Source organism: Arctopsyche grandis, chromosome 9, assembly GCF_051622035.1.
Source record: "Arctopsyche grandis isolate Sample6627 chromosome 9, ASM5162203v2, whole genome shotgun sequence".
Taxonomy (NCBI): Eukaryota; Metazoa; Arthropoda; class Insecta; order Trichoptera; family Hydropsychidae; genus Arctopsyche; species Arctopsyche grandis.
Window position 1 is genome coordinate 5,572,837 of NC_135363.1, and position 27,647 is coordinate 5,600,483.

The following is a 27,647-nucleotide window of genomic DNA, read 5'->3' on the forward strand; positions in this document are numbered from 1 at the left end:
CACATATCCAGGAAAGTCATTAACGCATGGCACACGCTCGCCTCGTCAAAAGGTCGACACGTGTTTCTATACATGTATCTGGGAAACAAAGAAGAACACACTGAACCCATAAAAACCACGAACTACGTCCAGGCGTATGAACCCATAAAACCACGCTCGCAGCATAACTAGGGCAGCGCGAGTACCAAGAACAAAAGATGTGCACACGACACACTTCAACCCAAAACGTTTATAAAGCAACGCAGCAACCTCCACCGGCAGAGTGAGCCTCTGGAGTTCAAACAGATCACTTCTCCGAAGAAACCTCTTCGTACATACGATAACCATTGTACCAATTGAACGAAAATAAATATCCTCTTTCAAACTACACAACACGTGTTTCGTTAGACCGGGATACGGTCAACATACCTTCCCTGTCTTACATATCTATGTAAAAAATAAATAAAATATATCAACCCGATTCCATAGTGAAAAACTGCGTTGATTGTATATGTTCAATCATTGTGATGATTTGAGAAAACCTGTAAGTTTTCAAACATTAAAACGAATGTGAATCAATAAGTAAATAAATTAAGATGTTTCTGTTTGTCAATTTGAATAATATTTTTTCAGGAGTGTCAGGAAATGAAAGACTAAAATTGACAATATCCATCCACTGTTGTATAAGTCTTACTTTTCAAAAATTGCAATTGATGTAATATTTTGAAATATGAGAGAGTGCTGCCAGTGGCTAAACACGATCAAGAGTGAGAGCGTGTGAGACAATACGATATACGAATAGAATTGGTGCGCGAGTGTGTGCGTGTGTTAGTTGGCAGAGGTTGAGAGGTGTCCGCGGAGTGCGTGTCGTTGTTTGGTTATGCAGGACCAGGTGGAGGCAGAGGGCGAGAGCGAGGGGGAGCTGGGGGGCGGCGAGGGGGGCGAAGGCGCGGGGGGCGCAGCGCCCGCCACGGATCCACCCAAACCCCTGGACACTGGCGAGAAACGGGCCGGTTGCTCTCACTACAAACGCAGAGCCAAGTTTGTGGTGAGACTGACACCCCCATTTTCCACATCTCTTCCGATCTGATCCACTCCACCGATTCCCATTCGAAGAGTCCGCTCCTTCTGCACACTCCACGTCCTCCGTCATCCCCTTGTCCTTGTGCTATTTACCTTAATTACTCTCTTTGGCGCATCGCATCAATGTTTTACTGCCAGACCTTGTTTCCATGCACAAATCTATATATGTATTTTTTTTTTACATGCAACTTATCTATTTTAATTTATAGGAAAATGTCCCGTATGCGTGGCCTTATTTATTACAACGTGTTATCTGAATATTTCGTCACATTTTCGGCTGTTTTTTTCAATTCGATTGTTGTTAATAAAGTCGATTATAATTTATTAATTTTTAGATGTATGAAGGCGAAGAAAATATAATGTATGATAGGCCGAACATTATTTAAAGGAAATGGTTCAAAATATAAATAAATAATTGTATGAGCATTAAAAGGCAATGGAAATAAAGTACTGTTGGAACGGTCGTCATATGAAGAATATATTAATAAATAAGTTTAAAACGGAAATTTCTTTGCAGATATAAAGAAAGCATAAGATATAGATATAGATAAGATATAAATATAGATAAGATTACATTTGACTTGTATGAACTGTTGGAGAGTCTTTGAAAACGCTGAATAATTGTTTATATTTACATACTTTCATCGAACGAGAGGATGTTTCCATTAAAATAAATTTTACATACAAAGAAGATTTTAGAAGTCACTGTTTTCAAAATGAATGTGCGTATTTGGTTGGCTCGATTATATGAAACACACGTTTCGTCATGTTTTGTTACAAAATTGATACATTTTTTACATATATACTTGTTTTCGAGCATAATTGTCTCATCATTGTAAACATATTTATTGTAATGTAGCGAGATATCGAGGTTTCCTGTTGGTTGCAGATAAGACCTGAGATACATGTGCAGATTAGATTCGATTGTACATCCTTCTTCCTCGTCTTGCTCAATGTTGATTGTCGTGGTCATTCTGGGGATCCGGTGAATGATCTGATTCCACTCTTCCCGGTTCTGTTTCAAGTTGAAAGCAGCATTTAGAGACGATCCTGTCAGTTGGATTTGATCTGAACATCTTATGTTAGCTGATCCTCTAGCTTGTCTTCCTTCTAGTGTTCTGGTGATTACCAGAACACTAGAAGAATCTTCTCGAGATTCTTCCTGGCAGTATGGCCAAAGTAGGAAAGAATCCTTATTTTATATATTGTGAAGTCTTTCTGAAACTGTCAGCTCTTTAAAGATGGAGACCTCCATGCGTCTTGCGATCCATGGATTGAAAAAGGCATCTAATATATCCCCTTCTTTCTTTTTAGCGTCCATATCTCGACTCCATACAATGCAATGGGGATCACATATATGGCACCAGACGGATTTTCATTTTCCTCATAATACATAGAACAATTTTTCCATATATTTATCAGACTGATCATCACCGATTTCGCCATTCCTATTCTACTGAAAATTTCTGATTGGCATCCCCCTTCTATTGAGATCAATGCATCTATGTAGGTAAATAAAATCTTAGGCTTAACCCTTTGAGTACTGACTTTTTTTCCGTTGAAAGCCACTATGCTGAAAATTTCGCCAACATTTCCAAATAGAATTATTTAGAAATCCAATAGAGAGCAGGTATAAAAATTTTAGCTAATCCAAACAAACCCCCTAGATAACTACCGCTGAGGATTTCGAGTTTTATAAAGGTGTATTTAGACTCTCTAATATATCTTGAAACAATATAAAATAAACAAGATGGCTATTAATTAATGTTTTTTTCCAAAACCAGTTCAATCTTCATTGTTGTTAAAATGTAATGCTCACAATCTAAAAGCCAAGCCACAATCTAAAATACTCGGCAGCTAGGGATTTCCGTCGAGAAATTCTGCTATGGCTGTAAATTCAGAAATTCCGGTGTAAACCAGTCTTTATAAACATTGACACGGATTACAAGACCCATGTTCAATGCATTTTTTTTTTCAATGCTACCTGGAAAGGCTTATCTGGTAGGGTTCCGCGACAAATCACTCACGGGCTTTACATTCAACGGCGTTACGCGCACGAAATTCACCGTCAAATCACTCACGCGACAAATGGCTCACGGCCACTACACTCACAGATAAATCACTCACGCGACAAATCGCGTAACGAGTGTGAAGTCCTTGAGTGATTTGTCGTGACGCAGTCGGGTAGTATTCTTGTTTATTTCTTACATATCCAAAAAACAACGCCTATTGGCTTATTTCAGGTTCACGGACTTGTTGGAAAAACGCCGATTGGCGTTAGTCAGCATTCAAAGGGTTAAAGCATTGGACTTTATGAGTGACTCGAATCTGTATTTGTAGTATGGAGGTGCAAGGAATGAAATTACGGTATTGTTGTAAACACTACAGTTTAATACGACAGGCGGGAAGGAAGTGAAGTAGTAGCCGGCAACATGGTCGAAACGGTTCCAACTAGCAGGATGGCGACCTAAACTTGACCATGTTGTAGAGCCCCTACAGTAGTATCAGGAGGTTGTTTCTATTCTACGAAGTAGTTCAGCCATTTCATCATTGTTAGTCATTAACGTGTTGTCTGCGAATCTTATATTGGCATTCTTTATGCAGCATATACTTATGCCACTTTTCCATCCGTCCAGTACTCTTCTCACTATGCATTTTATATCAAAAGACGTTCGAAAATAAAACCACTATCTAAGCGTAATACTTTTGCTATGAATGTTGTGACGTTTTGTTTGTAGACGTTTCATCGTAACACTGGTATTTTTATCGTTGATGAATGAACGGCATGCGATAACATTATATCACAGTTATCTGTTTATAGCAGTGGTACGTAACCGGTGCACCGAGAGCTTGTTGCAAATGCACCGCGAAAAAAATGGTAAACACAGAATAATCCGCAAAATAGTCAAAATATGATTCGTTCGTTTTATAAATGAAACCGAAATAGTGAATCAATCAATCTATGCTGCAAAGAACTTACCGAGCGTACGATATGACAAGATGTTTTTGATTCTATTTCTTCATATTTAGAACAGTGAGACCGCATATTAACACGATCCGCCGACCGTGTATTGTCTCTTTCCAACAGAAAGGTACAAAAAACAAACTTTTGCTGCACATGGGGACCGGGGACGCGACAATTGGTGCAAGTCCAAAAGGTTCAACGACAAAATGTACCCGAAAATTAGTGCACTGACAAAATGTACCCGCGACAAAATGTTCACGCGACAAAATGTCCACGGAAATTAATGCACTGACAAAATGTACCTGCGACAAAATGTTCACGCGACAAAATGTACCCGCGACAAAATGTTCACGCGACAAAATGTCCACGGAAATAATGTTCAAGCGACAAAATGTTCAAAAATCCAAAATTTTAATGGAAAAAGTAACTTTTTATTGAATTATATGTTATATATCTATCGATGTATATGGTGCTTTTTATCGTATAGATCGCGGATGTTATTAAGTTAGTATAAATTACAGGTGTTCTCAACCGCACCAACATATTCTTATTTAAATTGAACAATTACATTTTAAGCGAATGTCATTGTGACTCATTGAATGTCATTTTAAGATGTCATTGAATTAGTTTAAATGACAGGTATTCTCAACCGTATCCAATATCAAAAGTACCATATACATCGATATATAACATATAATACAATAAAAAGTTACTTTTTCCATTAACGTTTTTACATTTTTCCTGCGCGCGCACATTAATACGAGAGGAAAAGCCTGTTCCTCTTGTTCCTGTTGTATCCTGCTCGCGCAAATTAAGTGAGTATGTACCGTTTACCATGCACCCTTTTTTTGTTGATCTTTCGTCTTAAGATCTTTCGATTTTCGATCTTTGCCTTCCGATATTTGCGTTTTCGGTAATTTAACATTCCGGCTCGTCACGGAGACCGGTTATGTATAGTCTGCTTTACTCAAGAATGCATGTAGGCACACACACACAGTCAATGTCTAGACGCGAGACAGAACATGGGACAAGAATATCAGCTTTGCACGAAAACAACAGATTTGGGCTCCGCATTCAAAGGGTTAAAGTAAAACGTGAACGTAGATCGCATACTAAAGTAGATATGTGAAGGTAGACTGCATACTGAGGTGGCACCCATTTATATTATACGAACGATTTTTTTTAATCACTAGCTTAATATGCCATAGCCAAATATACTTACGGCATAAATCCAAAATACTCGGATGTAACATACAATATTTTTGTACTTTTGTTTCAGACACCATGTTGCAACAAATTTTACATGTGCCGCTATTGTCACGACGACAACGAATCGCATTATTTTAATAGGAAATCAGTGACGGAATTAATATGTACAGAATGCGACACGCGGCAGAAGGTTCAAGCCGAGTGCGAAAAATGCGGAGTACGCTTCGGAAAGGTAACCCAATCAATTCCATCAATCGTACCGCAATTTTTGAACGATCGTTCTACTGACGACACTTGCATACTTCCAGTACACGTGTCTCATTTGCAACCTGTTCGACGACGAAGATAAAAAGCAATACCATTGTGATGGATGCGGAATCTGCAGAGTCGGAGGCCGCGAGAAGTTTTTCCACTGCGCCGTGTGCAATATGTGTTTGCCCGTTCAGCTGAAAACTGACGGACATAGAGTCAGTATTATCTACTACATGCGTACATACGCGTTTTATATTCCTTATGTGGTTGTAATATTACGTTTTTTTTTTTCTATTTTCAGTGTGTAGAGAATGTGTCTCGGTCGAATTGTCCGGTCTGTTTAGAAGATATTCACACGTCTAGAATACCATGCCATATTCCCGATTGCGGCCATCTGCTGCATCGCACCTGCTTTGAGGAGCTCCTTAAGTCGGGTCACTACGCTTGTCCGACGTGTCAGACCAGCATGATCGATATGTCTTCTGTTAGTTGATAATGTTCGCTGTTGTTTACATATATGTATATACATAATGTCGGTTTGTATTAATTTTTTTATGTATTTTTTCCAGCTTTGGCAGTATTTAGATTCTGAAGTGGCTTTAACGCCTATGCCTTCGGAATATTCGGAATACAAAGCTACTATTTTATGCAAAGATTGTCATAAGGTTTGTATGCTGATTTAACTATATATACATTTATTTTTAATTTATACCAGGAAGGCTTAACGGGTAACCCCGATGCGGCTTCCTGGCCAGAATCATTGTACCTTAGATACAAGTATTATTAGTACTATATACAAAGTAAATACATATCAATTAACATCCACAGAGACATCTATGGTCAAATTTGTAAATTTGCAACATTTTTAACCCTTTGTTCGCGGCAATAAATATAGCGAACAAGCCCTGTACGCGGCGGCACCTTTTTCGCGAATTTGGCAATCGAGTTTTCGACCTTAAATACAGATTTTAATATTTACTCAAGTAACCAGATATGTTAATTAACAGATAAAGTATTATTTTAAGCAATAAAATACATAATATATCTCGTAGTTTTGGCTTAATTGTCAAATAATCATTCTTCATACAATTGAGACGTATCGTCGCCATTGTTCAACAGACGTGACGTCACATAAACGAGGTTTCAGTATGGTTCCACAAAAAATTAATTTTGACTGGTATATATGAATTTTAAGCAAATTGAATAGATGGCATTCAACTCTCAGTAATATATTCAACCAATTTTGAACCTTAAAACAGTTGAAATAGGCGCATATAAGGCTCAAAATCCTGTGCAAAGTTCAGAAATTCTATGGAAGACAGTCGCGCTACAGACTTGTCGCGCAAAGCTTCTATACAAGACGGCCGCAGGCAAACGGTTTAACAATTCAGCGGAATTCACTAAATAAATATAACAATTAACATCCATAGACATATTTTTTATGGTCAAATTTGTAAATTTGCAGCATTTTATATAATTCGGCGAAATTCGAGATTGCTGAAAACTCGAGATTTGCGTGAAAATGGGTAAGGTTCCCAATTTCAGTGAAAATCAGATTAATTGGCTAACTCTGATAGGAAACGATCTACTTAGAGTCACAAATATCCAAGTCTGACCAGTATCACTGTAGAAATACGATGAAATTCTCTTCAAATCGAGGTCAACCCAGGGCTTGAACCTGGGATCGTCATGGTGGTTAGCATTAACGCAACCACCAAGCTATACTGCTGATTAAATGTATGTTTGTACATAATCAGCAGTGTGGACTAGTTAAGCATAGTAAGCATATTATGCTTTCGAACGGAGTGGTCACGGTTCGATTCCCACTAGTAGATGTTGGCTAGGCCTTGGTTTGTGACTCCAAGTCAATCGTTTCTTATGAGAGTTTGCCAATTTTCTCTGATTTTCATTGAAATGGTTCCTATATAATCGGCATTTCCTTCGTATCTCTCATGCTAATCTCAAGCTATTCAGCGTCTCGAGATTCGCCAATTTCTACAATAAAATGCTGCAAAAATTTTTCCGTAGATGTCACTTTGGACGATGTTTGTATGAATTCGCATTGTATAAAAATGCTTGTATTAATTGTATTATTGTATTTTATTTGTATAACTCGTCGCTCTGTAAAGGCGAGTGTACATGTTCGATTGAAATAAAAATAAAATACCGAGGTCGCACGCGATGTTATTATCCCTACATTTCTTCAAATATGGGAATCACCGCTATCGATCACTGTCAAACCTATGTCAATACAAGGATAAAATATCATCGAAAACACTCAAAGGGGTGAGGTTTGCGAAGGAACGCGACGCTTAAGATTTGGCGTACCAAATGTTAATCTTAATGTCTCTCTAACCAAATGTTAACCTTAATGTCTCTGTGTTAACCTTAAGAATGACGCTTTGTAGCATTGATTTTCAGTTGGGTTTTTGACTTAGTCATTAGTATTGCGTCGAATGTATAAGTAAGAATATACATACATATTATTGCTTTGCAAAAGATAATCTCAGATTTATAAAACCTTTCGTGTCACTACTATTGTAATGTTAGCATATATGTAGAATGTAGAAATAAATTTGAACTTAATATGTGTATGTGTTGCAGCTATCGACAGTCAACTTCCACGTGGTCGGGTTGAAATGTTCGCACTGCGGAGCCTACAACACCTGTCAAACTAACGGCTTCCACAAGTACATACCAATTATTACAAGCGCTTGATATCGTTTGAATCGTATAAACATTGTTTTACATTGTAGGGGGATGGAGGTCCCGGTCGAGACGACCACCGAAGAAGACGGCTCTTCGTCGCCGGCCCAGGCTTCGTCGTCGGACTCGGCGGGCAGCACCAGTTCGGCGGGTCAGTCGACCTCGGCCGCGTCCAGCAGTTCCAACAAAGCTTGCAATTGCCGCGCCAGACAAAATAGTAATCCGAGTGAATCGACTCTGTCGAACGGACAGTTGAATGAGAGTAGTGAGAGTAATGACAATGACGAGGAGGAAGACCAGAGTCACACGGCGGACGAAGACCTCCCTCAACCCAACATATCAGACGAACCGCCGCAAGCTTGACACAGTGCCAATTAGCTATTGAATGGACGATTATCGCTACGCTTTTATCGGCAGCTTTTATACTCACACACATAATAAAATGTTCTATTTATTTATTGTATGTATTCAATGACCGAAATGGTGGATTTCATGGTTTTGTGAAAATTACACTGCTTTAACACTTTGCAAGCTAGGTAGGTCGCGTGGTATATTTTCGCGATATTGCAGACTACTTTTGATACTCGGTAACATTCGTATAGGATAAATTCAAATTGAAATTCACGAAAGCAACCAAAGGTACCGAAAAGGTGGATGTGTCACGAAAAACTAGACCTGGATCAGTAGCGGCTCGTCTATATACATAGGCTGCGGGCTGCAGTCCTCCCAGTATAGTAAATAAACATGTTATTTTTCTCGTTCATATAGTCTGCGGGGCTGCAGCCCTACTAGTTTAGGGGTACGATTTAACTGTACATTGAGAAAAAATACTTTGTATCTTAAAAAAAATGTTTGTGCATTAAAATTTTGCATTATTTTCAGTGCATTTAACAATCTCGTAAATATTGTGTGTTATAAAGTGACCATTAAAAAAGATGAAACGATAATTCGAAAAAATATATGTTAGCATTATAATAGATAATAGACAATTGTCAACTGTTAAAAGTGTTTACTTTTGTTTCTCACTAGCGAAATTATAATCTCATTAGTGAAATGTAATCTCAATTAAATAAAACCAACCCTAACTTAACCTAACCTAACCAAATCATAAATAAATAAAACCTAACCAAACGTTGGTTTGTATTTTGTTCATGTGTCATTTTAATGCACATTTCATCCGCTTTTTAAGTAGCTAATATTTTTTTCATTGATCATAGTAAACTTTCTAATGCAATCCGTATCCGTCATTTAGAGATGCACACAATTTTTTTGTAATGTATAGAAACTTTTTTTAATGTACATTTATTTTATAAAATGGACGTTTAAATTGTTCCCCTATTTTAGTACATGTACATGCTATTTTTGTTTGCTTCACTGGGGTGAAATAGGAAGAACCATAGGATAGATAGATAGGTGTTACGACTTTAAATGGTACTACGTGAAAAAAAAATATATATATATATATAGGACAGAGTCCTATTTTATTACAAGGCTTTTTCATTTATATATGAAGTGTATATCTGGTTGCAGAGATGTCGTTGATTTAAAATATTTTAAGAACACGAGTTTTCTCAGGACCAAAACGTGAGAATTCCTCGTGACCCACTGTCAAAGGTTGGGTACTGAAACACGGGACTTCTCGTGACCTGCTTGCAAAGTGTTAAGATTGGCTGGCGAACGTGCGAGTTCAACTCGACTGTAATAGGCTATGCAATTTTTGAAGGAATTTGTTTTTTAAATGCTGCTAATTATAACACGCGTTGATTTATTATATTGTTTTACATTCAGAGATGTGTTGTTAATCTGATTGACTATTTTTATTATTATTATCATTAATATAACGTGTACTTTTTAAGGTTTCTTTATTTGCCATTTTATGATTTTTCATTCCACATTTGATGTACAAACAATTGACGCATTAAAAGCAAACAATTATACATACACTTTTTTTTGCTATTGTAAGATTTGTATTTGGAAATTTTGTTTTATATTATATTTAAATGCTACTTAGTGTTGATTCTTTTGTTTTAATTATAAAAATTCTGATGAAACGATATATGAGCCGTTATATGTATTTGAAAACACCATTTCTGTTTGAATTAATTCACTATTTTAATCCAGAATCTCGGAAGAGCAGAATAAACGTATTAAAAGCCACCAGTAGTTTTAAATAATGTTAAATGAATAATGGTGGACTTTGCCACTTTTTAATATAACGGCTCATATATGTACTTGTATTGATTTTAAAATCAGAATAAAATTTGACTTGAATAAGGGCTTTAAATGACTAATAGTATAGAAAATATTTGATACGCTCAAGTTTTAGTCGAAAATGTGAGAGAAATCAATTGAAGTGCTTTCATAGTTTATTTTTATTATTATTATTAAACATAAATTAACGTTAAAATTAATTATTTAGATATTGTATTAAATGTGTACACTTTCTTAGTCCCGCTTAAGGCATATTAAAACGTAAAGAAATATTAGTTGGAATTGAACCATTTTAAATTTTAATATGTTACCATATGTTTATAGTATTATTTAATGAGAACTACAAGAATTGCTATTCTATAATAAACTATATAATAAACACATTAAATGTGCATAAATTTAAAAATAATTTATCTTTATTTACAGTTGAATTTTGAATAGCATATACTTATCGTTGTATTTTATGTTTAAGTACTTATCATTCAAGGTAGCTTTCGTTTGAAATTTTCGACATACATAAATCAAAAACCTGACGGTTTCGAATGATGATGATTATTATACCAGTACAACTCACTTAAATATTCTTTAGTACATTCTATATATATATACACATTCATATTTTACGTAATGTGTATGTGGCGTATTCAAAACAGCCATAACCGACACGATCTATTCATACTATACAGCAGTACATGTCACCGAAACGTATCAATCAGAAGCGGCTTTCCTCGGCCACTGTGGAAATATTTACGCATGATGTGACGTCATGGTGGCGAGTGCACGCGTACTGACGAAAGTGCGCATGCGCACATGAATATTTTCGCACTATTAATACGACGCAAGCAATATTGCGCCGTTTCGTCGCGCTCTGTAATACATATGTAAGGCGATTTTGCCCTGCACTCGTCTAAAACAAGTATGAATGTACCGAAAAAGGACGGTGCTGTATAGTATGCATAGAAGTGGTCTTTTCTGTGCGTTGCCCGATGATATTAACGGACTTTAAATGTGCGTCAGCATCTATAGAATCTCAACAAGTTGTATTGTGACGCCTTTGATGGACTTGCAGAGACTGTTCTGCTGCCAATGTGTAAAACATATTAACATTTGGGAATGTTAATTTTTTATTATTATTTCTTTATAACAATATATATATCATTGTATGGCGCCTCGTTTTTGTTACGTTGTTATTATTGAGCAGTGTATTAAAATTAGTTGCTAATAAAATTATATTGAAAATAAAAAGTCTGTCTTCAGAATGTTTCGATTTATTATTGTTGTGTAACATAAATTTATTGTGCTTGAAAGTGTTCAAAATAATAAAAAAATTAATGCAAATTTATTAAACATCGAATTTTAGTAAGCAGTTTGTAATGTTATCGTAAAATATTGTCGTTGAAACGTATTTTAGCAAAATTATAGTGCACAATAAGTGTAAAACATTAGTTAAAATATATAAGCTAAATTTTACAATATTCAAAGCAATTCATACATTATGTATATAATAACAAAATCAGTGATTGGCAACATTATTTGAATGTCTTAAGACTATGTGAAAATTGAGTTACATTTTTTGTCATCACCCTCGTCTTTGAGATATGAATCGTTGTACTTAAAATTTGCCAACTAAATTGTGAATGTGTCGAAATTCGCACGGAAACTACGATTTGAGCAATGAATGTTTGACAACCATCAATTGAACTGTATTAAATATTCAATTATTGTATATATATATAATATAAATTGAGACACGTTGAAAGTTAAACGATTATGTGCATATGAAGAATTACGACACGGCAATCCAACCGTCATATTGACACAGTTGATACAACAAAATGTGTAAATCTACAAGTTGAATGCATCGGAATTACAAATAAACTGTACAATTAATTATTACATAGTACATAATTGTATATATATATTATATATTCTTTGATTTGAACATTGTTAAAGCTATATGGAAATTGATATGAATTCTATTTTATATGCTAAATTATATGTAGATACATTTATACGTTGAAATGATTAAAAATATATAATATTTCAGGCAAAAAAAGTGTAACTTATTATGGATGGAATGATTATTTAACACATGTAATAAAGTAGGATAAATCAACTAATACTAGAAATCATCAATAACAAAATCCATAATATAATATCTTTGGACCCGATAAACTCATGCTCAAACAATCTACACTATTAAGCGTTCCTAAATTATATAATAATTCAATAACATAAAATTCATAATCGACTCATTAGCGTCGAAACAATATCACGTAAATAAAATCCAAATACTTTCAACAAAGCTATCGCATTATTTCGATAAACAGATATATATATATCATATAAGAATATTTTTCATCATTTGATTATCTACATATATGTTACAGTCCAAGTGTGGATTTCGTTCGTTCACGAACTTACTGGTTAGTTTATATACGAACCAATCTGGCTAGTTAAATGTAACGTGAGAACATGAGACAGGATGTCCAGACCTAATGGAATTCATATGTAGATAATAGACACCCCCAGATTAGGCTAACTGGACCTGTAGGTGTCCAGACAGTGGATTGCAGAGGTTGTGCTGTGCAACTTAATTAGGACACGCGGTAGATCAGATATTATGGAGTAGGCGGTGCACCTTCTGAATTGTTGAATAAATGCTGCGAAGCGACTTTCTTTTGGATCTTGGACTCACCGGAACGCTGAACACTGGTCGTCAGAAGTGGGATCCAAGATGGGCAAAGGAACAAAGAAACAGAAGTCAGCAACAATCGAAGGGACGCTACAACGAAGCCAAGACAAGTAGTAAGAGGAGAGACTTTGGGCCATGGGGGAAAAATGACGGCGCTACCGAACTCTCAAGGAACAGAAATGCATTTTTCACTGCAACGCAACTCAACTTTAGTTAATTTGTCAAATTCATCATGACGACTGGTCATAGATGAAGGCCGACCATGTCCAGGAGCCTTACAAGAGTACCCAAGATATGATGGGGCGGGTGTCTATTGTCTATGCACGAATTCCATTAGGTCTGGACATCCCCTCTTAAGTTCCTACTTTACATTTTGTACTACAAAAAATAAATTGACAAATGGACTAGTTTGTTCATGCAAAAAATATCAGGCATAAGTTGAAGTATTCTCAATCGTTTGCTCTGGGTTGCAATATTTTTAAAATTAAGGTGGACGGGAATTATAGCAACGTTGCAATGTGGCTTCCATAGGATTTCCTTTTTACATACTCCGCGTTTTGACAGCTAAAAGTTGCATGTGACATCTAGTGAGTCTATTTTAACACATTCAACCCGGCGTGTACCACCGGTGGCCACGCGGATAGTGCTATAGCAGACTATAATTTTACGGTTCCACTTCATTGAGCACCCCAACACTAAAATTCCTATAAAGTTCTAAAGGTTTAGGTACAACTCATTATATAAAGTTGATTTAATGCCGTCACGCGTAATTGGGTGCCAGTAAATACGCGTGACAGTGCCGCCACATGGGCAAATGTATGAAATCATGAGCCGGGCTGAATGTGTTAAGATGGTTTTGACTGTTAGCACTTAAACTAAAGCCATTGGTTTGTGTATGAATCGTCTAGTATGTTCACGAACGATCTGGATTGAACACTTGGACTGTATTATATATCTTATCGTTCACGAATGCAATCAATCGTATCTAAAATGAAAAAAAATAAAATCTCGAACAATGTATAAGGTCAAATGAACACCTGTATATAATAACAAAAAAATTTACAAGGTTTACAGCTGACTTTCAATACGTCTTTAATGCAAGAACATGGTTTATATCACCGAGACGGTGCTGCAAGCAAATAGCTACCGATGTAAAAAAATACATATGTCCTCAATAGAAAATCTACTAATATTTAGAATTAACGGTTTCAAATTATCACAGCTTCAGCATAAATAATTTGTTTTTGCACATATACATATACACATTTTCAAAAAGCAATTATTGTATCCTGGCAAATTGAGCATATTATGGCAATCCGTGGAATTCGAAGTCCGTGTACGAAGTCTCGACTCTGAAGTACACTTCGTCGCACGTCTTGAGCGTGTCTGTAAGAGCAGACAAGGCTTGCTTGAGGGCTTCTTCACTGCCGAAAATCTAATGGGAATATATATATATATAATATAATGATTGATGTTTAAAATGTAGGTAGAGTTGATGTATTGATTTACCTTCAAAAGCAGATCTTTCTTTGAGGGTAAGGCGTGCATGGCGAGCATTGCGGCCTGTCTTATATACCAAGGATGATATTCAGCTAAGGAATCGGAGTACGCCTTTTGGCAGACGGTGCAAGTGTTGGATGCTTCGTCTCCGGAACCAAGCTCTTTTAAAAATAACCTGATGAAATCTGCCGACAAGAATTGTACAGTTGCAGGGTTGTTATGTGCAGGTTTGAGTGTGTGGTGAATGTTAAGTCGAACCTAATCCTCGATGTAGTCGTAGCATGGTTCGCGATCCGGATACGAAGTCGATCTTTTCGTGTAGTCCCGTATCTTTCTCGAAATGCATCATCTTACGGAAGGTTTCGTAGTGTCGGGATTCTTCGCCCACGGCGTGTTTCTCCATGATTTTGATCTTGCTCTTGACATCGCTGCTCACGAAAGAAAATACAGATCCTATCAGGTTTAAAAATCTACAAAATAAATCTAAATCAATACCAGACAAAGGAAAACATATGTCACGTTTAAAGGTAAGGATTTCACTTCATCAGCTCTTTGTAGCCTTCGATGTATTTGTTGATGTTGATGTCGTCGACATTGTGAAGACTTTCCGTGAAGACTTCATTGACGTACACTAAGTCTAAGTGGTTGTTCTGAGCCATACCCTCGCTACTCACCATCGAACCACGTCTGACATATATTTGACGTACTTGGCCCTAGCTAGATTTCGGTACGACCATTATGAAGTCAACTAATTTTAATAAATTTGGCCAATTTATAACGAACAAAGAAATCAAAGGACAATACCAGGGGGGTGCCATGCCTCCCCCTACCTTGGAGAAATATAATTTCATCATAATGTGGAAGGCTACAGGAGAGATGGGTGGATGAAATTAGAAAAATGTATAGGGGGTGATGGATGAGATTTGCCCAAATCAAAGACGAATGGAAGCGTACTGAAGAGGCCTTTATCTAGCAGTGAATGGTGAATGGCTGTAAATTATGATAATATACACATTTCTCTTTCAATCAATCTGATGAAATTATTGAAATTTAATTACCTTTCCACTGAAGATAAAATGTCATCATCGAAACCACCAATGGCGTAGACGGTAATTGGACTATTCGTCACATTGGGGTGGTCACAAAGACAATTTTTGCTATGAAAATCGCGAATACACAATATTTGGCACTCAAGTTCTCGTTACTATGATAGTTATCGTTAGTATGATGGACTTTTCGGCTGCCAGATGTTCCGTTATAGAGATTTTAGTGACTTTGTGACGAGTAATTTGTGACCAGTAATCACCGAACCGGCGTAGACATCCGTGATCGAATCGCGACCAAGTGTCACTGCTGAGAAAGAATCACGATTCTTGTAATCACGAAATTTGACAAATTGATGTTATTAATTAACTCTTTTTGCCAACAAGTCCACGGGCCTGAAAAACGCCGATAGGCGTTGTATTTTGAGCCGGTCTCCGTCACGAGCCCGAATGTGAAACGCCCAAAAACGCAAATATCGGAAGGTAAAGATCGAAAATCGAAAGATCAAAAAAAAGGGTGCATGGTAAACGGTACATACTTAATTTGCGCGAGCAGGATACAACAGGAACAATTGATGTGCGCATGCAGAATACGGGAGCAAAAGCCTGTTCCGTTTGTATCCTGCTTGCGCAAATTAAGTGAGTATGTACCGTTTACCATGCACCTTTTTTATCTTTCGATTTTAGATCTTTGCGTTTTCGGGCGTTTCACATTTGGGCCCGTGAGGTAGACCCATTTTGAGCATGTACAAAGTAAACAAGATTACTACCCGCTAAGCCTTCCCAGGCAGAGAAATGTAATATTAATACAAGTAGCTTTAGGTGTTATATTGTTGTCAAGTGACATTCTGTCCACGGACAGATCTAAATAATTTTAGCATCAGTCGTATTTGACGCTTGGTGCTCGACGTATGTCCGATAAAAACTTCTCTGTTTTGTTTATGTTACTCGCAAGATGGGCAAGCATCGGTAAAAATTGCACAATGCATTCAAAAACACACAATAAACAACATGGGATACATTTTTATAAGTAAATTGATCCGATTGTATTCCGTGCGATGATTTATAGAGACGTACCGCGTAAAATGACAACAATTATTTATCGTAAGGCCCCTCTATTCTTATTACATCTCTGTTCCCAGGTAGCATTGATAAAAAAATTGCTTTGAACATGGGTGTAATCTGTGTCATTGATTTGTCAACGTTTATAAAGACAGGTTTACACCGGAATTTCTGAATTTATAACCATAGCAGAATTTCCCGATGGAAATTCCTAACTGCTTATTATTTTAGGTTGTGAGCATTACATTTTAACAACAATGAAGAAGATGGAACTAGTTTTGGAAAAATACATTCATTAAAAGATTTCTTTAGTTTATTTTATATTGTTGCAAGATATAAACACATCTTTACAAAATTCGAAATCCTCGGCGGTAGTTATTTAGGGTTTGTTTGGATTATCCAAAATTTTTATACCTGCTCTCTATTGCATTTCTAAATAATTCTAGTTGGAAATGTTGATGAAATTTTCAGCGTGGTGGGCTTTCAACAGAAAAGACGTCGGCACCAAAGGGTTAACTAATAATTTCGTATGTAAGACTATTCGGCAAAAACAGGAAGATTTTCACGGCAAGCCACTGCGTTTCAATTTAGCATATGTTCCGTTACTCTGTAACAGTGTGCTGATATTCAGCCACTCTAACTCAATATACCTATTCAACATCGTCTATTTCAAATAAATAATGATCAATTTGATTTATTTTTTATTTAAATATTGCATAAATAATTCATTGTATAAAATAAATAAATAAAGCATTCTGTATATTTCATTCGAATTTGATATTAGCGGGAAGCATACCTTTCGATTTAGCAATTTCGACATTTTGATAATACTGTGAAAAGTCTACATACGCTTGAATTTTTTCATTCTTATTAGACCTTTTGTTTACAGAGTTCGAGTATGTCGACATTGGACTGTTTGAAAAGTCAGAATTCCTCGAAAATTGCGACGTTATAGTGGATTCTAAATTTTCACTGCTCTGAACTCCATTCTCCTCCCTATTCGAATCCGTATTGCTGAAAGACATGTCTTGCACTTCCGAGCTACCATTTGTGTAACTATCAAAATCAGATTCCTCGTTGGTCATCATCGGCGAGCGAGTTTGAATTATCGGATTGAACCTCACTCTACTCTCTTGCAGATCGGCCTTACCGTCGACTATCGCATTCACAGCCCCGTTATTGTCTAAATTTGCCTTTTTTGCAGGGATTGGTGATTTCGCAGGAACGCCATTGGGGAGTGGAAAGTTGAAGTTTCTAATCAACAACGTATTCCGACTATTCCTCCATGGAGATTTCGAAGAACGAACGCAATATTCGCGATAAAGACGCATAGTTTTGTCGACTACGGCTTGGCACACGTTATCCATGCTCGATTGGATGCGAAATTGCTCTACGATGGTTTGCGCAAATTGTTTATTCACGTGATCGGTTTCAATAGACTCCTGAAGGTTCTTGTACAGCTCGTCACTCACCAGAACTAAAAATCTGAATAAATAAAATCAATATTTACCGCAAAAGTAATTGAAAACAGTTTTATACTTTAGAAGATATGTCAAACCTGCAAGATTGATCGAGGTTTATCGGACCGTGGACTTCAGGAACTGCAATCACAGGCTCGCTTATCGCTGAAACGAGGTCTGGAAACGATTGGTAGAAGGTTTTGATCGAATAATTTCCCAGACATCGGGTACTGGACTGATTGCCTAATTGTTCCGCTATGAAATAATAAATAATTATGTATTTATTAGCATCCCTTTCAATTTTTTTTCTTCATATGTAACGAAAGTGTATAAAAACCTTTTCGCAACGTGTCCATGTCGAGACCTAATTGAGATAGTCGTAGTAATTCATCTTCATTGTTCAAACTGTGATCTATCGAAAGCTGAACTACTCGTAAGACACAATTAGCGTCTGTTTTACACAAAAGTGCTCTACTGTCACCTAGAAAATTTAAAAAATAAAATAAAAATAAGAACAATCCACACATTTTACAGTACAATTGTATTATAATATAAACAGACCGATATTCGCTACAAAGAGTTTCTCCTTGTGTACAAGGGCAATTGCTGATGTTACACCTATTGATAGATGTTCGTCAATTTTTTTTAATCTATCAACAATGTTTGCGTGCGATTTGTTGAACTGTAAATATATAATATGAATACAAATTTGCACAAAGTTAAAATAAAGTGTCTCATAATAAGTACGAAGTCCACAATGCTCTCCAAGAAGCAGAGCGTATTAAGGTAGGTGACGAAACAATCACAAATATACGATATGCTGATGACACGGCACTAGTTGTTGAAAATTTAGCAGACCTGCAAAGATCTCTAGACCGTGTACATCAAGAAAGCAATCGAAGAGGTCTGTGCATAAATATATACATATGCTAGTTGATAAAATGAAAACAGATCACCAGTGGTGATCAAACATTGGATGGAGAGGTGTTAATAAAAGAGTCAAAAGATTTAAATACCTGGGTACGCGGTTAAATGAAGGAATGGACCCATATGAAGATTTAAGAATCCGCATCGAGATGGCTAGAACAGCGTTTATCAAAATTAAGGCGGCGCTTACAAACAAGCATCTCAATCTTCTTACGCGTTTGAGATTCGCGAAGAGCTACGTCTGGTCAGTGTTGCTACATGGATGCGAAACGTAGAAGACCAGGATAATCAGCAGCATCCAAAACATTTGAGATGTGGGTCTACAAGCGTATGCTGATGATCCCAAAATAGTATCAAATGAAGCTGTCCTCGGCATGATAAGGAGAGGCAGGGAACATGTTTCTGTCATCAAGCGGAGAACGATGGAGTACTTCGGACACATGATACGGGGTCCAAAATATGAATTTCTCTCTTTGGTAACCATAAGGAAAATAGAAGGTAGGAAATGGATTGGCAGGAAGAAGTTGTTTTAGCTTCGAAATATTCGCATGTGGACCGATATGAGCGCCGAAGAGCTGTTCCGAGCCGCTGAAGACCGATGCGGATATCTACAAATAATCGACGAGGTGGTCGCCAAAGTCCGGATGCGAACAAGGCATAGATGAAGAAGAATAATAAGTAACCTTTTCTTGATCTAGATGTTTGGGTAAAGCATACTGCAGACTATTCCTTTCGACTATTAAAGAATTGATGGATTCAATATAAGCTTTTTCAACGGAGAGAAATGCATTTCTGAAATGATAAATAATAATAAGTGTACTGTATACTATTCGAATTGTATTTTTGATGTAATGAAATACCTTAAAAAATCTTTTATGTCTTCGTCTGTGTGTCTGTCGTTTAGCTGGCTCTGTAATATATCGTTGGCTATCTTTTGAATGACCGATTGTGACATGCCATTGCCATTGTGTGTGTCAAATATGCCGTAAAGGTATCTGAATGTAAAGCGAATTGGGTGAATATGTGAATGTTTATATATATTAGGAATAGTGTAAATGTATTGAGCATACGTATTGTCAGAAATACGACAGAAAAGGGTTCGGGAGTCAGAGGGAGGAAGGGCAGAGGCTGCACCCGCTGAAGGGCATCGACATGATTCTGACAACCACCACCGTTCGCCCATCTTCAACTTGGACTACGAGTCCACAATGCTATTGACAATTGACACATCAAAAGTGACAGCTAACCAAAAAGAGAGTGTTGCCACATTTAAAAATTGAACGGCGAAATATAGTTTCAGAGAAAGTAATCAGTGCTCACTGAAAAATAACCTGGAATTAGGGTAAACGGATTATTTCGCACACTGCGACCAAGTACACGATTAGTATTGTGGCGGCTCGCTTATACGACATGGTCGAGTTTGGTTGCCTTCCTGCGAGTGGGAACCAACTCGGCTGGGTTCGGAGAGCCACTACTCACTCTGTCTTCAGCTGTCATATAATAAACACGTGCATTCAACATGCCAGTCATCTCATTCGTTCATCCCCCATAGTATTTCCACGAAAATTGAGAATGCGGAATATATGGCAGTCGAATTCTCGTTAGTGTGATAGTTTTCTTGGGTATCTTGATGGATGGAATTTTCAGGTGTCTGAATATCCAGAATATCTGGCGCTCGAGTTCTCGTCAGTACAATATTTCGAGTGATCGATGGAGTTTTGGGGTGCCAGATGTTCCGTGATCGAGATTTTAATGACTAGCGCGAGATCGCTTTGTGCGCAATAATCACCGAACCATAATGTTTATACACAAAACATTCGGTTCGGTGATTACTGGTCACAAAGTACTCGTCACAAAGTCACTAAAATCTCTATAATGGAACATCTGGCTACCGAAAAGTCCATCATACTGTAGGTGGGGTAGGAAGTGTTGACCGTATCCCAGCCTAACGAAACACTGTTGTGCTTGTTTTAAGTTGTTTTATTGTTTGCCTAAATATTGTACAAGTGTATTAGAATATTTGAGGAAGTTTTCTCGAAGCGGCTATTGGCTGTTGACTTGGTGTCGTGATGGCCGCTGGTTGTTGATGGTTGCTGGCTCGGCATTCGGCTGAGTTGTAAGCGTTCTTCCATTGTAGGGTAGTGTAGTGGTAGCTGTTCAGATGCTGGATGTCGACTGGTCCGCTGCTGTGTGTCGACTTTTGTTGCTGTGGGTCGACTGGTCTGCTGCTGTGTGTCGACTCTTGTTGCTGTGGGTCGACTGAAGTTGTTTGGGGTGGACCTCCTTTTATATTGTTTTTGGGGATCCACGTGACCTGTGTTTGGCGATTGATTCACGTGGTGTTTACGTGTGCAAGTTATGCGAGGAATGTGGTTTGTTGTTTAGGGTGGACGTTTCTCGAATGTTTGACGTCGTTCCACTCGATTTAGTTTAATGGATGCAGGTGTTATTCGTGTCGTTCTGCTTGGTTTGTTGGGGTGGAATATGCTCGAATGTTTGGCGTCGTTCCACTCGATTTAGTTTAATGGATGCAGGTGTTCTTCGACTTGGTGTAGTTCTGCTTGGTTTGTTGGGGTGGAATATGCTCGAATGTTTGGCGTCGTTCCACTCGATTTAGCTTAATGGATGCAGGTGTTCTTCGACTTGAGATGACGTCAATGGTTGAGCGTGAGAAATGTATTCTCCGTCGCAATAGATTTCGATAGTTTCGATTTGCGGTGACGAGATTCCTACAGTACCATGCACAGTAGGTACCGCTGCGTCGTAGGAAAAAAAACATTTTTTTCCCAACTTCCCCGCTAGTTAAACCCCCCGTACCCCTCAGTTAGTGAAGACAAGATCTCCGACCAAAATCACACGTCTGGGCCCATCTATGTGTATTATACATCAATGGGCTTATCTAATATTTATCTGTTAATCTGTCAAAGGGCGTGAATAAATCTTTGTCACCACACGTTATATTGAATTCTTGTCTTGACGTTTTGTCCGTAGACGTTTCGTCGTGACACCAAATATTGTAGGCTGCTGATAGAGGCCAACGACTATTGCATGGTTCACCATGTAAAATGTAAAATGATTTTGAAATGTTCACTTTTTCAACGCGTACATGGTCGTGATCGTTTTGTACTTGGGCTTGCGATAGTGACAGGTGCGGTGCGAAAGCGGCTGGAAGTGGAACTCCGCCCCGCTCCCCGCTCTCCCGCACGCCCTCCACCCCTCGCCATGGCCGGAATCAAATGTAAGAATCTCCCTACCCTCATGTCCGACCAACCTTCACCAGCTCCACCTTCGCCTCACGTCTTTGTGACGCTTCAGCATTGTTATGAGTCATTCAACCAACACTTTGTATATTTTTGACAATAGCATTCCCATCGCCGAATTTGTCGCTCACTAATCGCATTACTTTCAACGCTTAACAGGATTACCCATTGCACCTGTTAGCACCTGAGCGTTTTGTGAATGCGTAAATGTCGAGACCATGCTAATACTGCCAAATATGTTGTACGGCATAAGGTCAAACATTCGAACATATGATTGTGCTATCGTTTCAAAGTCAAAGGCAAATTATACAATGTTTCTACATTCAATTTGCGTTTCCAATATAAAATTGCATATAAAGTTTGATTTAATTTTAATATGTTATTTTTGTTCACATGCTTGTCCTGATTTGAATATGATTCGGCCCTATTTTAGCGTGAGTAAAATTCAATGTGTTTATAATCAATTTTGCTTTGTATTATATGTGTTAATTGTGTTGATTACTTTACAGATTGGTTGCTTTGGCATTTGCCGGATCGATTGGAATGACTTTTGTCATACTGGCTTGCGCTCTACCTCAATACAAGTAAATGAATGATTTAAATGTATTTTAATTCGTCTAATGTTCAAATAATCAATGTTGTGTTGATTTGTTTTCAGACTATGGTGGCCTCTCTTCGTCATTCTGTTTTACATTTTGGCACCGATTCCTACGTTGATAGCTCGCCGTCACAGTGAAGCGTCCAGTTCGTCTTCGGCAATGGAAGGGGCTATTTTTATCACCATGTTTATCGTTATCAGCTCGTTCGCCCTCCCGATAGTCTTAGCGAGAGCGCCTTCTGCCGATCCCACTGTTGGTATTTGCATATCGATAACGTTCAATGGGTTACACGACAATTGGTTCAAGTCCAAAAGGTTCAACGACAAAATGTACCCGAAAATTAGTGCACTGACAAAATGTACCCGCGACAAAATGTTCACGCGACAAAATGTTCACGCGACAAAATGTCCACCGATATAACGTTCAAGCGACAAAATGTTCAAAAGTCCTAAATTTTCCTATATTAATGGAAAAAGTAACTTTTTATTGTATTATATATATGTATCTATCGATGTATATGATACTTTTTATCGTGTAGATCGCGGATTTTATTAAATTAGTATAAGTTACAGGTGTTCTCAACCGTATCCAAAATATTCTTATTTAAATTGAACAATTACATTTTAAGCGAATGTCATTGAATTTCATTTTAAGATGTCATTGAATTAGTTTAAATGTTAGGGGTTCTTAGCCGTATCCAATGTTTACTTATTTAAAAAAAAAATATACTTTTTAAGCGTATGAACTGCAGATTACATTGAATTAGTTTATATGTCAGGGCTTCTCAACCGTATCTAATATTTACTTATTTTAATTGAAAAAAAAAAAATTTTTAAGCGTATAAACTGCAGATTACATTGAATTAGTTTATATGTCAGGGCTTCTCAGCCGTCTCCAAAATTTTCTTTATTTCAAATGAATAATTTACTTTTTATCGTATACATCGCGGACGTTATTAAATTAGTATATCAGTTCATACGCTTACAAAGTTTTATTTTTTTCAATTTACATAAGTAAATATTAGATACGGCTAAGAACCCCTAACATTTAAACTAATTCAATGACATCTTAAAATGATATTCAATGACATTCGCTTAAAATGTAATTGTTCAATTTAAATAAGAATATGTTGGTGCGGTTGAGAACACCTGTAATTTATACTAACTTAATAACATCCGCGATCTATACGATAAAAAGCACCATATACATCGATAGATATATAACATATAATTCAATAAAAAGTTACTTTTTCCATTCAAATAGGAAAATTTAGGATTTTTGAACATTTTGTCGCTTGAACGTTATTTCTGTGGACATTTTGTCGCGGGATCATTTTGTCGCGTGAACATTTTGTCGCGGGTACATTTTGTCAGTGCACTAATTTTCGGGTACATTTTGTCGTTGAACCTTTTGGACTTGCACCAATTGTCGCGTCCCCGTTCGATGTGTTAGTCGTGCTGTTTAACTTTGGTTTTGTTATGAATTTCAGATCCACTGGGGCGCTTGTTATCTCACGTTGGCCGGAAACGTTTTTATATACATCACGATGATAATTTTCTTCTTGACAATCGATCAAGAAGACGGCGATTATAGCTCGTGGTGAGAAATTTAAATTGTGATGTACTATCTTACACTAACAGATAGAGACAATAAGGTGTTGTGATGTTTAATTTTCACGTTTTGAGATTACATGAATATTTTAAAGAGACGATACTAAAAAAATAACAAAATTAAACAACAAAATGAGAAAAAAAATATTTTTTGCTACCGAATATGTATTTCAATGCCGTCAATCTCATACTTTTCTTTTAATTGTCGGATCAGCGTTCTGATTTATACGTTGATCCTAGTGCGATTTATGTGTCACTTGACAGAGCTGATCTGTCAACGCCTTATAATGGATATGAATATACTTTAAGTTGGAAAAAAAATAGATGGTTCTCGAAATTCAACACATGTAACTTCAACTTTTTTATATTTCCGCTTAAATTTATGTATTATATTTACTTGATTTAATATTGAAACTTCTGAAATCATGTCATCGTTTGATATTAAAATTCTATTGAATTTATTTAATAGTAATATATTCATTTCTATTAAATTCATATATAAATCTGCCAATATTTTAAATTTTATGTTTTGTCATGTTATTGGGTTGTTCCGATTATTTTTTTAGTCAATTTAAATAAATTATAGTATAAATATTCGTATAAAATATTATTATTAATTTAAAATGTCTCAATTGGTTTTTTTTTTTTAATGTGATGGAAGTGTATTAAATCACATTTTTCTTTATAATTTTTTCCATTTTTTTTTACAGAATTATAAACAAAAGATGGTTTTTTCTTTGTATTTCAAGGGACCATCTCAATTCTTGAAATTTTCTATTGAAAATTGCTTTTGTGTTTGTCATTAACAGTTCAATTTTATTTAAATACACATATGTATAGAGAATTTGACAAAAAATTTAACCTTTTATTGTTATTTATATAGAGGAGTGCTTGTTAGCTTAATGGTAAGGGTCCCGACTTCTAGCAGTGGATATCCTGGATTCAATGTATCCACTGGAAGCAAGTTATCCGTCTTAATAGTACGAGCCTAGTATGAGGGTCAAAATTAAACCTTTGGATTACAATTAAAATTACTTTTTCATAGTCCATTTTACAGCTTACTATTTTTTTACGTTGAACAACTTTTTAAAATCAGTATTTTATTTGTGTTGTATCAATAATTAATTTATTATTTCTCGTTGTTGATGATCTTAATCTACATAATATATATATATATACATATGATCATCGTTTTGATAGCTTTGCATAAACAGTAAGAATTTTTTTATAAGACTGAATTTTCATTCAAATTTCCTAAGATAAATTATTTATAATGGCATTTTTCTTTATTTGATTGTGCAGTTTAATTATACATAAACGTATTCCAAAAGATTGAATGAATTACATACATATATCCAGTATTCCGAATGACACGTAATTATCTTCCAATACTATTAACATTTATTTACCCAGTAGCCACATCCTGTTCGTCAATAGAATACATTGTAAATACTCTTTTTTTGGATCAAACTACGATTATTTTTATGAACGCATTAGGAAATCACTCATTCGTTTTTTTTTCTGTTTTATGATTGTTTCTTATGAGGCATTATATAATATATTTTACTTAGTAAGTTTAGATTTTACTGTATGTAATTTTAATTTTAAGATGTACCTAAATGTTTTTAGCCGAGGCGATGTTTGCGCTTTATATTTTGTATTCTTCTAATGGGAAGGATGGATATGTAAAATTCCATAAATAATAACGATTATCATGAATATTTTTGTTTCATTTCAATACATTTCCAAGCACTCATCATACAGTTGCAAAAAACACCCCGCAATGCGGGGGAGCGCTGTAAAGCGGCGTGCCTTCTTCACTGATTTTTTAATTTGTCCTGTAATTTCTTTGTAATATATTTTTTAAAAACCTATCTTATTTTTCAACCGTTTGCATCTCGTTTTATTGTATGTACATATAGTTGTGAATTCCCTCTTATTCTTGTATATATTTTTTCAGTGTTAAAACAATAAAACAATTTTATGAGGCGTGAAAACCAATAAAATTTACAAATTTATAAACTTTTCGCTGTCAACATTAATAGGTGGGAAGTTTTTTAGGAAAATTCACCATCGGTTACTTTTCAACAGTTTGTGCACTGCTTGTTGGTTGTCCAGATTAGACTATTAATGCACTTTGATATATAGGTACATATATGTAGGGTTGGAATCGAACGAAAGGCTTGTATGGGCTATGGATGAGAAAGAGTATGTTACGACTGATTGTGAGAAGGGGATGAAAAGGGGCAGAGATGTAACGGTTAGTCGCAGTTGGACCTGTGCTCCGCGCGGTTGGTCGCTAAGCCTCCGCACGTATCATCTTAATAAACAACATGACTGAAAACGCACATGTTTGGTCTTTACCTTAACCGCCACATGCCACACGCCACGTGGTCCTGAACAGCGTCATCTGTCAGGATTGTCTACCACATATATGTACAGATGTTTTAAAATTTCTTACAGAAATAATTTTAAAAAGTATAAGAAATAATGAACAATCAAAAGCAAAGTGACAAAAAAAGAAAATGGAAAGTTTAGAATTTATTCTCCTACTCATGCTTCTTGAAAAATTCTTCGGCCTCCCAACTTTGTTTCAAAGTCTGTGATTAGAAATGCATATTGCGAGATCAGTAATTTTAGAAATAAATTTGAAGAATTCGTAACAATTTCAACAATATTAGGGTTGAAGCCAAAATTGAAATTGAATCTCCAATCTCTTATCTAAAAGCATTTTGATGAACTTAGTCACGATTCACGATTACAGGATTCATTAAAAGAATTTTTAAACAATTTTTAATGCGGCACTAAACGTAACCTTAGTGCAAATGAAGGTTCGTAACACGTTATTTAATTACATTATTTCAAAGTTCGCTTTCCTTCATCGCAATTTTCAGATGAAGATTTACATATGTATGTATGTATATATTTTACATAGACCCCAATGCGCCATCCTGGACAATTAATTACAAACAATACAGTGTTTTATTATTATATAAATCACTGTATTTCCAGAAGCTGAAGAACACGAAATAACAATTAATTAATTATCTATGGATTTTAGATGTGTACATAATTTTTACAAATTG

The 27,647-nt window shown here is 36.3% G+C and overlaps 4 protein-coding genes across 5 annotated transcripts; 2 read left to right on the forward strand and 2 right to left on the reverse strand.

The window, feature by feature from the left end:
• The first annotated feature begins 822 nt into the window (after positions 1 to 822).
• On the forward strand, positions 823 to 9,635 carry Rchy1 (Ring finger and CHY zinc finger domain containing 1). The gene is made up of 7 exons (XM_077438538.1): positions 823 to 1,027; positions 5,307 to 5,468; positions 5,545 to 5,703; positions 5,790 to 5,972; positions 6,058 to 6,153; positions 8,093 to 8,178; positions 8,245 to 9,635. Exons 1-7 carry the CDS (start codon positions 860 to 862, stop codon positions 8,555 to 8,557), a joined length of 1,167 nt encoding a protein of 388 aa, XP_077294664.1. The 5' UTR covers positions 823 to 859; the 3' UTR covers positions 8,558 to 9,635.
• Positions 9,636 to 11,660: 2,025 nt separating this feature from the next.
• LOC143917132 (ceramide-1-phosphate transfer protein) lies at positions 11,661 to 15,309 on the reverse strand. Its single transcript, XM_077438545.1, has 4 exons — positions 15,141 to 15,309; positions 14,859 to 15,070; positions 14,610 to 14,785; positions 11,661 to 14,535 (listed from the first exon to the last, which is right to left on the reverse strand). Exons 1-4 carry the CDS (start codon positions 15,275 to 15,277, stop codon positions 14,407 to 14,409), a joined length of 654 nt encoding a protein of 217 aa, XP_077294671.1. The 5' UTR covers positions 15,278 to 15,309; the 3' UTR covers positions 11,661 to 14,406.
• A 1,693-nt stretch (positions 15,310 to 17,002) lies between these two features.
• On the reverse strand, positions 17,003 to 20,403 carry LOC143916747 (TGF-beta-activated kinase 1 and MAP3K7-binding protein 1-like). 2 transcript variants are annotated; one of them, XM_077437983.1, is made up of 7 exons: positions 20,163 to 20,403; positions 19,953 to 20,087; positions 19,776 to 19,884; positions 18,727 to 18,847; positions 18,503 to 18,646; positions 18,264 to 18,420; positions 17,003 to 18,190 (listed from the first exon to the last, which is right to left on the reverse strand). In XM_077437983.1, the coding sequence occupies exons 1-7, from the start codon at positions 20,273 to 20,275 to the stop codon at positions 17,470 to 17,472; spliced, it is 1,500 nt and encodes a 499-aa protein (XP_077294109.1). In that variant the 5' UTR covers positions 20,276 to 20,403; the 3' UTR covers positions 17,003 to 17,469. The 2 variants fall into 2 exon arrangements, with proteins under 2 accessions (XP_077294109.1, XP_077294107.1); XM_077437981.1 differs by having other exon boundaries at positions 17,004 to 18,190; positions 19,953 to 20,338.
• Positions 20,404 to 22,221: 1,818 nt separating this feature from the next.
• Positions 22,222 to 26,278, forward strand: LOC143916791 (leptin receptor gene-related protein). Its single transcript, XM_077438040.1, has 5 exons — positions 22,222 to 22,330; positions 22,862 to 22,936; positions 23,011 to 23,203; positions 24,441 to 24,550; positions 25,445 to 26,278. Coding segments are annotated over exons 2-5 (345 nt in total). The 5' UTR covers positions 22,222 to 22,330; positions 22,862 to 22,895; the 3' UTR covers positions 25,446 to 26,278.
• The last annotated feature ends 1,369 nt before the right edge of the window (positions 26,279 to 27,647 follow it).

Bases quoted from the DNA above. Each gene is read 5' to 3' on its own strand.
- Rchy1 (XM_077438538.1), top strand. From the start codon at position 860: ATGCAGGACCAGGTGGAGGCAGAGGGCGAGAGCGAGGGGGAGCTGGGG. The intron at 5,469-5,544 runs GTAACCCAATCA...GCATACTTCCAG, and splicing joins GCGGAGTACGCTTCGGAAAG to TACACGTGTCTCATTTGCAA. The intron at 5,973-6,057 runs GTTAGTTGATAA...TATTTTTTCCAG, and splicing joins GCATGATCGATATGTCTTCT to CTTTGGCAGTATTTAGATTC.
- LOC143917132 (XM_077438545.1), bottom strand. From the start codon at position 15,277: ATGGTGAGTAGCGAGGGTATGGCTCAGAACAACCACTTAGACTTAGTG. The intron at 15,071-15,140 runs GTGAAATCCTTA...TTTATTTTGTAG, and splicing joins GGCTACAAAGAGCTGATGAA to ATTTTTAAACCTGATAGGAT. The intron at 14,536-14,609 runs GTAAATCAATAC...TATTCCCATTAG, and splicing joins AGAAAGATCTGCTTTTGAAG to ATTTTCGGCAGTGAAGAAGC.
- LOC143916747 (XM_077437981.1), bottom strand. From the start codon at position 20,275: ATGGGCGAACGGTGGTGGTTGTCAGAATCATGTCGATGCCCTTCAGCG. The intron at 18,647-18,726 runs GTCTGTTTATAT...TAAATTTTCTAG, and splicing joins ACTCTTTGTAGCGAATATCG to GTGACAGTAGAGCACTTTTG. The intron at 18,421-18,502 runs GTTTTTATACAC...ATTATTTCATAG, and splicing joins CATGGACACGTTGCGAAAAG to CGGAACAATTAGGCAATCAG.
- LOC143916791 (XM_077438040.1), top strand. From the start codon at position 22,896: ATGACTTTTGTCATACTGGCTTGCGCTCTACCTCAATACAA. The intron at 22,937-23,010 runs GTAAATGAATGA...ATTTGTTTTCAG, and splicing joins TGCGCTCTACCTCAATACAA to ACTATGGTGGCCTCTCTTCG. The intron at 23,204-24,440 runs GTTGGTATTTGC...TATGAATTTCAG, and splicing joins CGCCTTCTGCCGATCCCACT to ATCCACTGGGGCGCTTGTTA.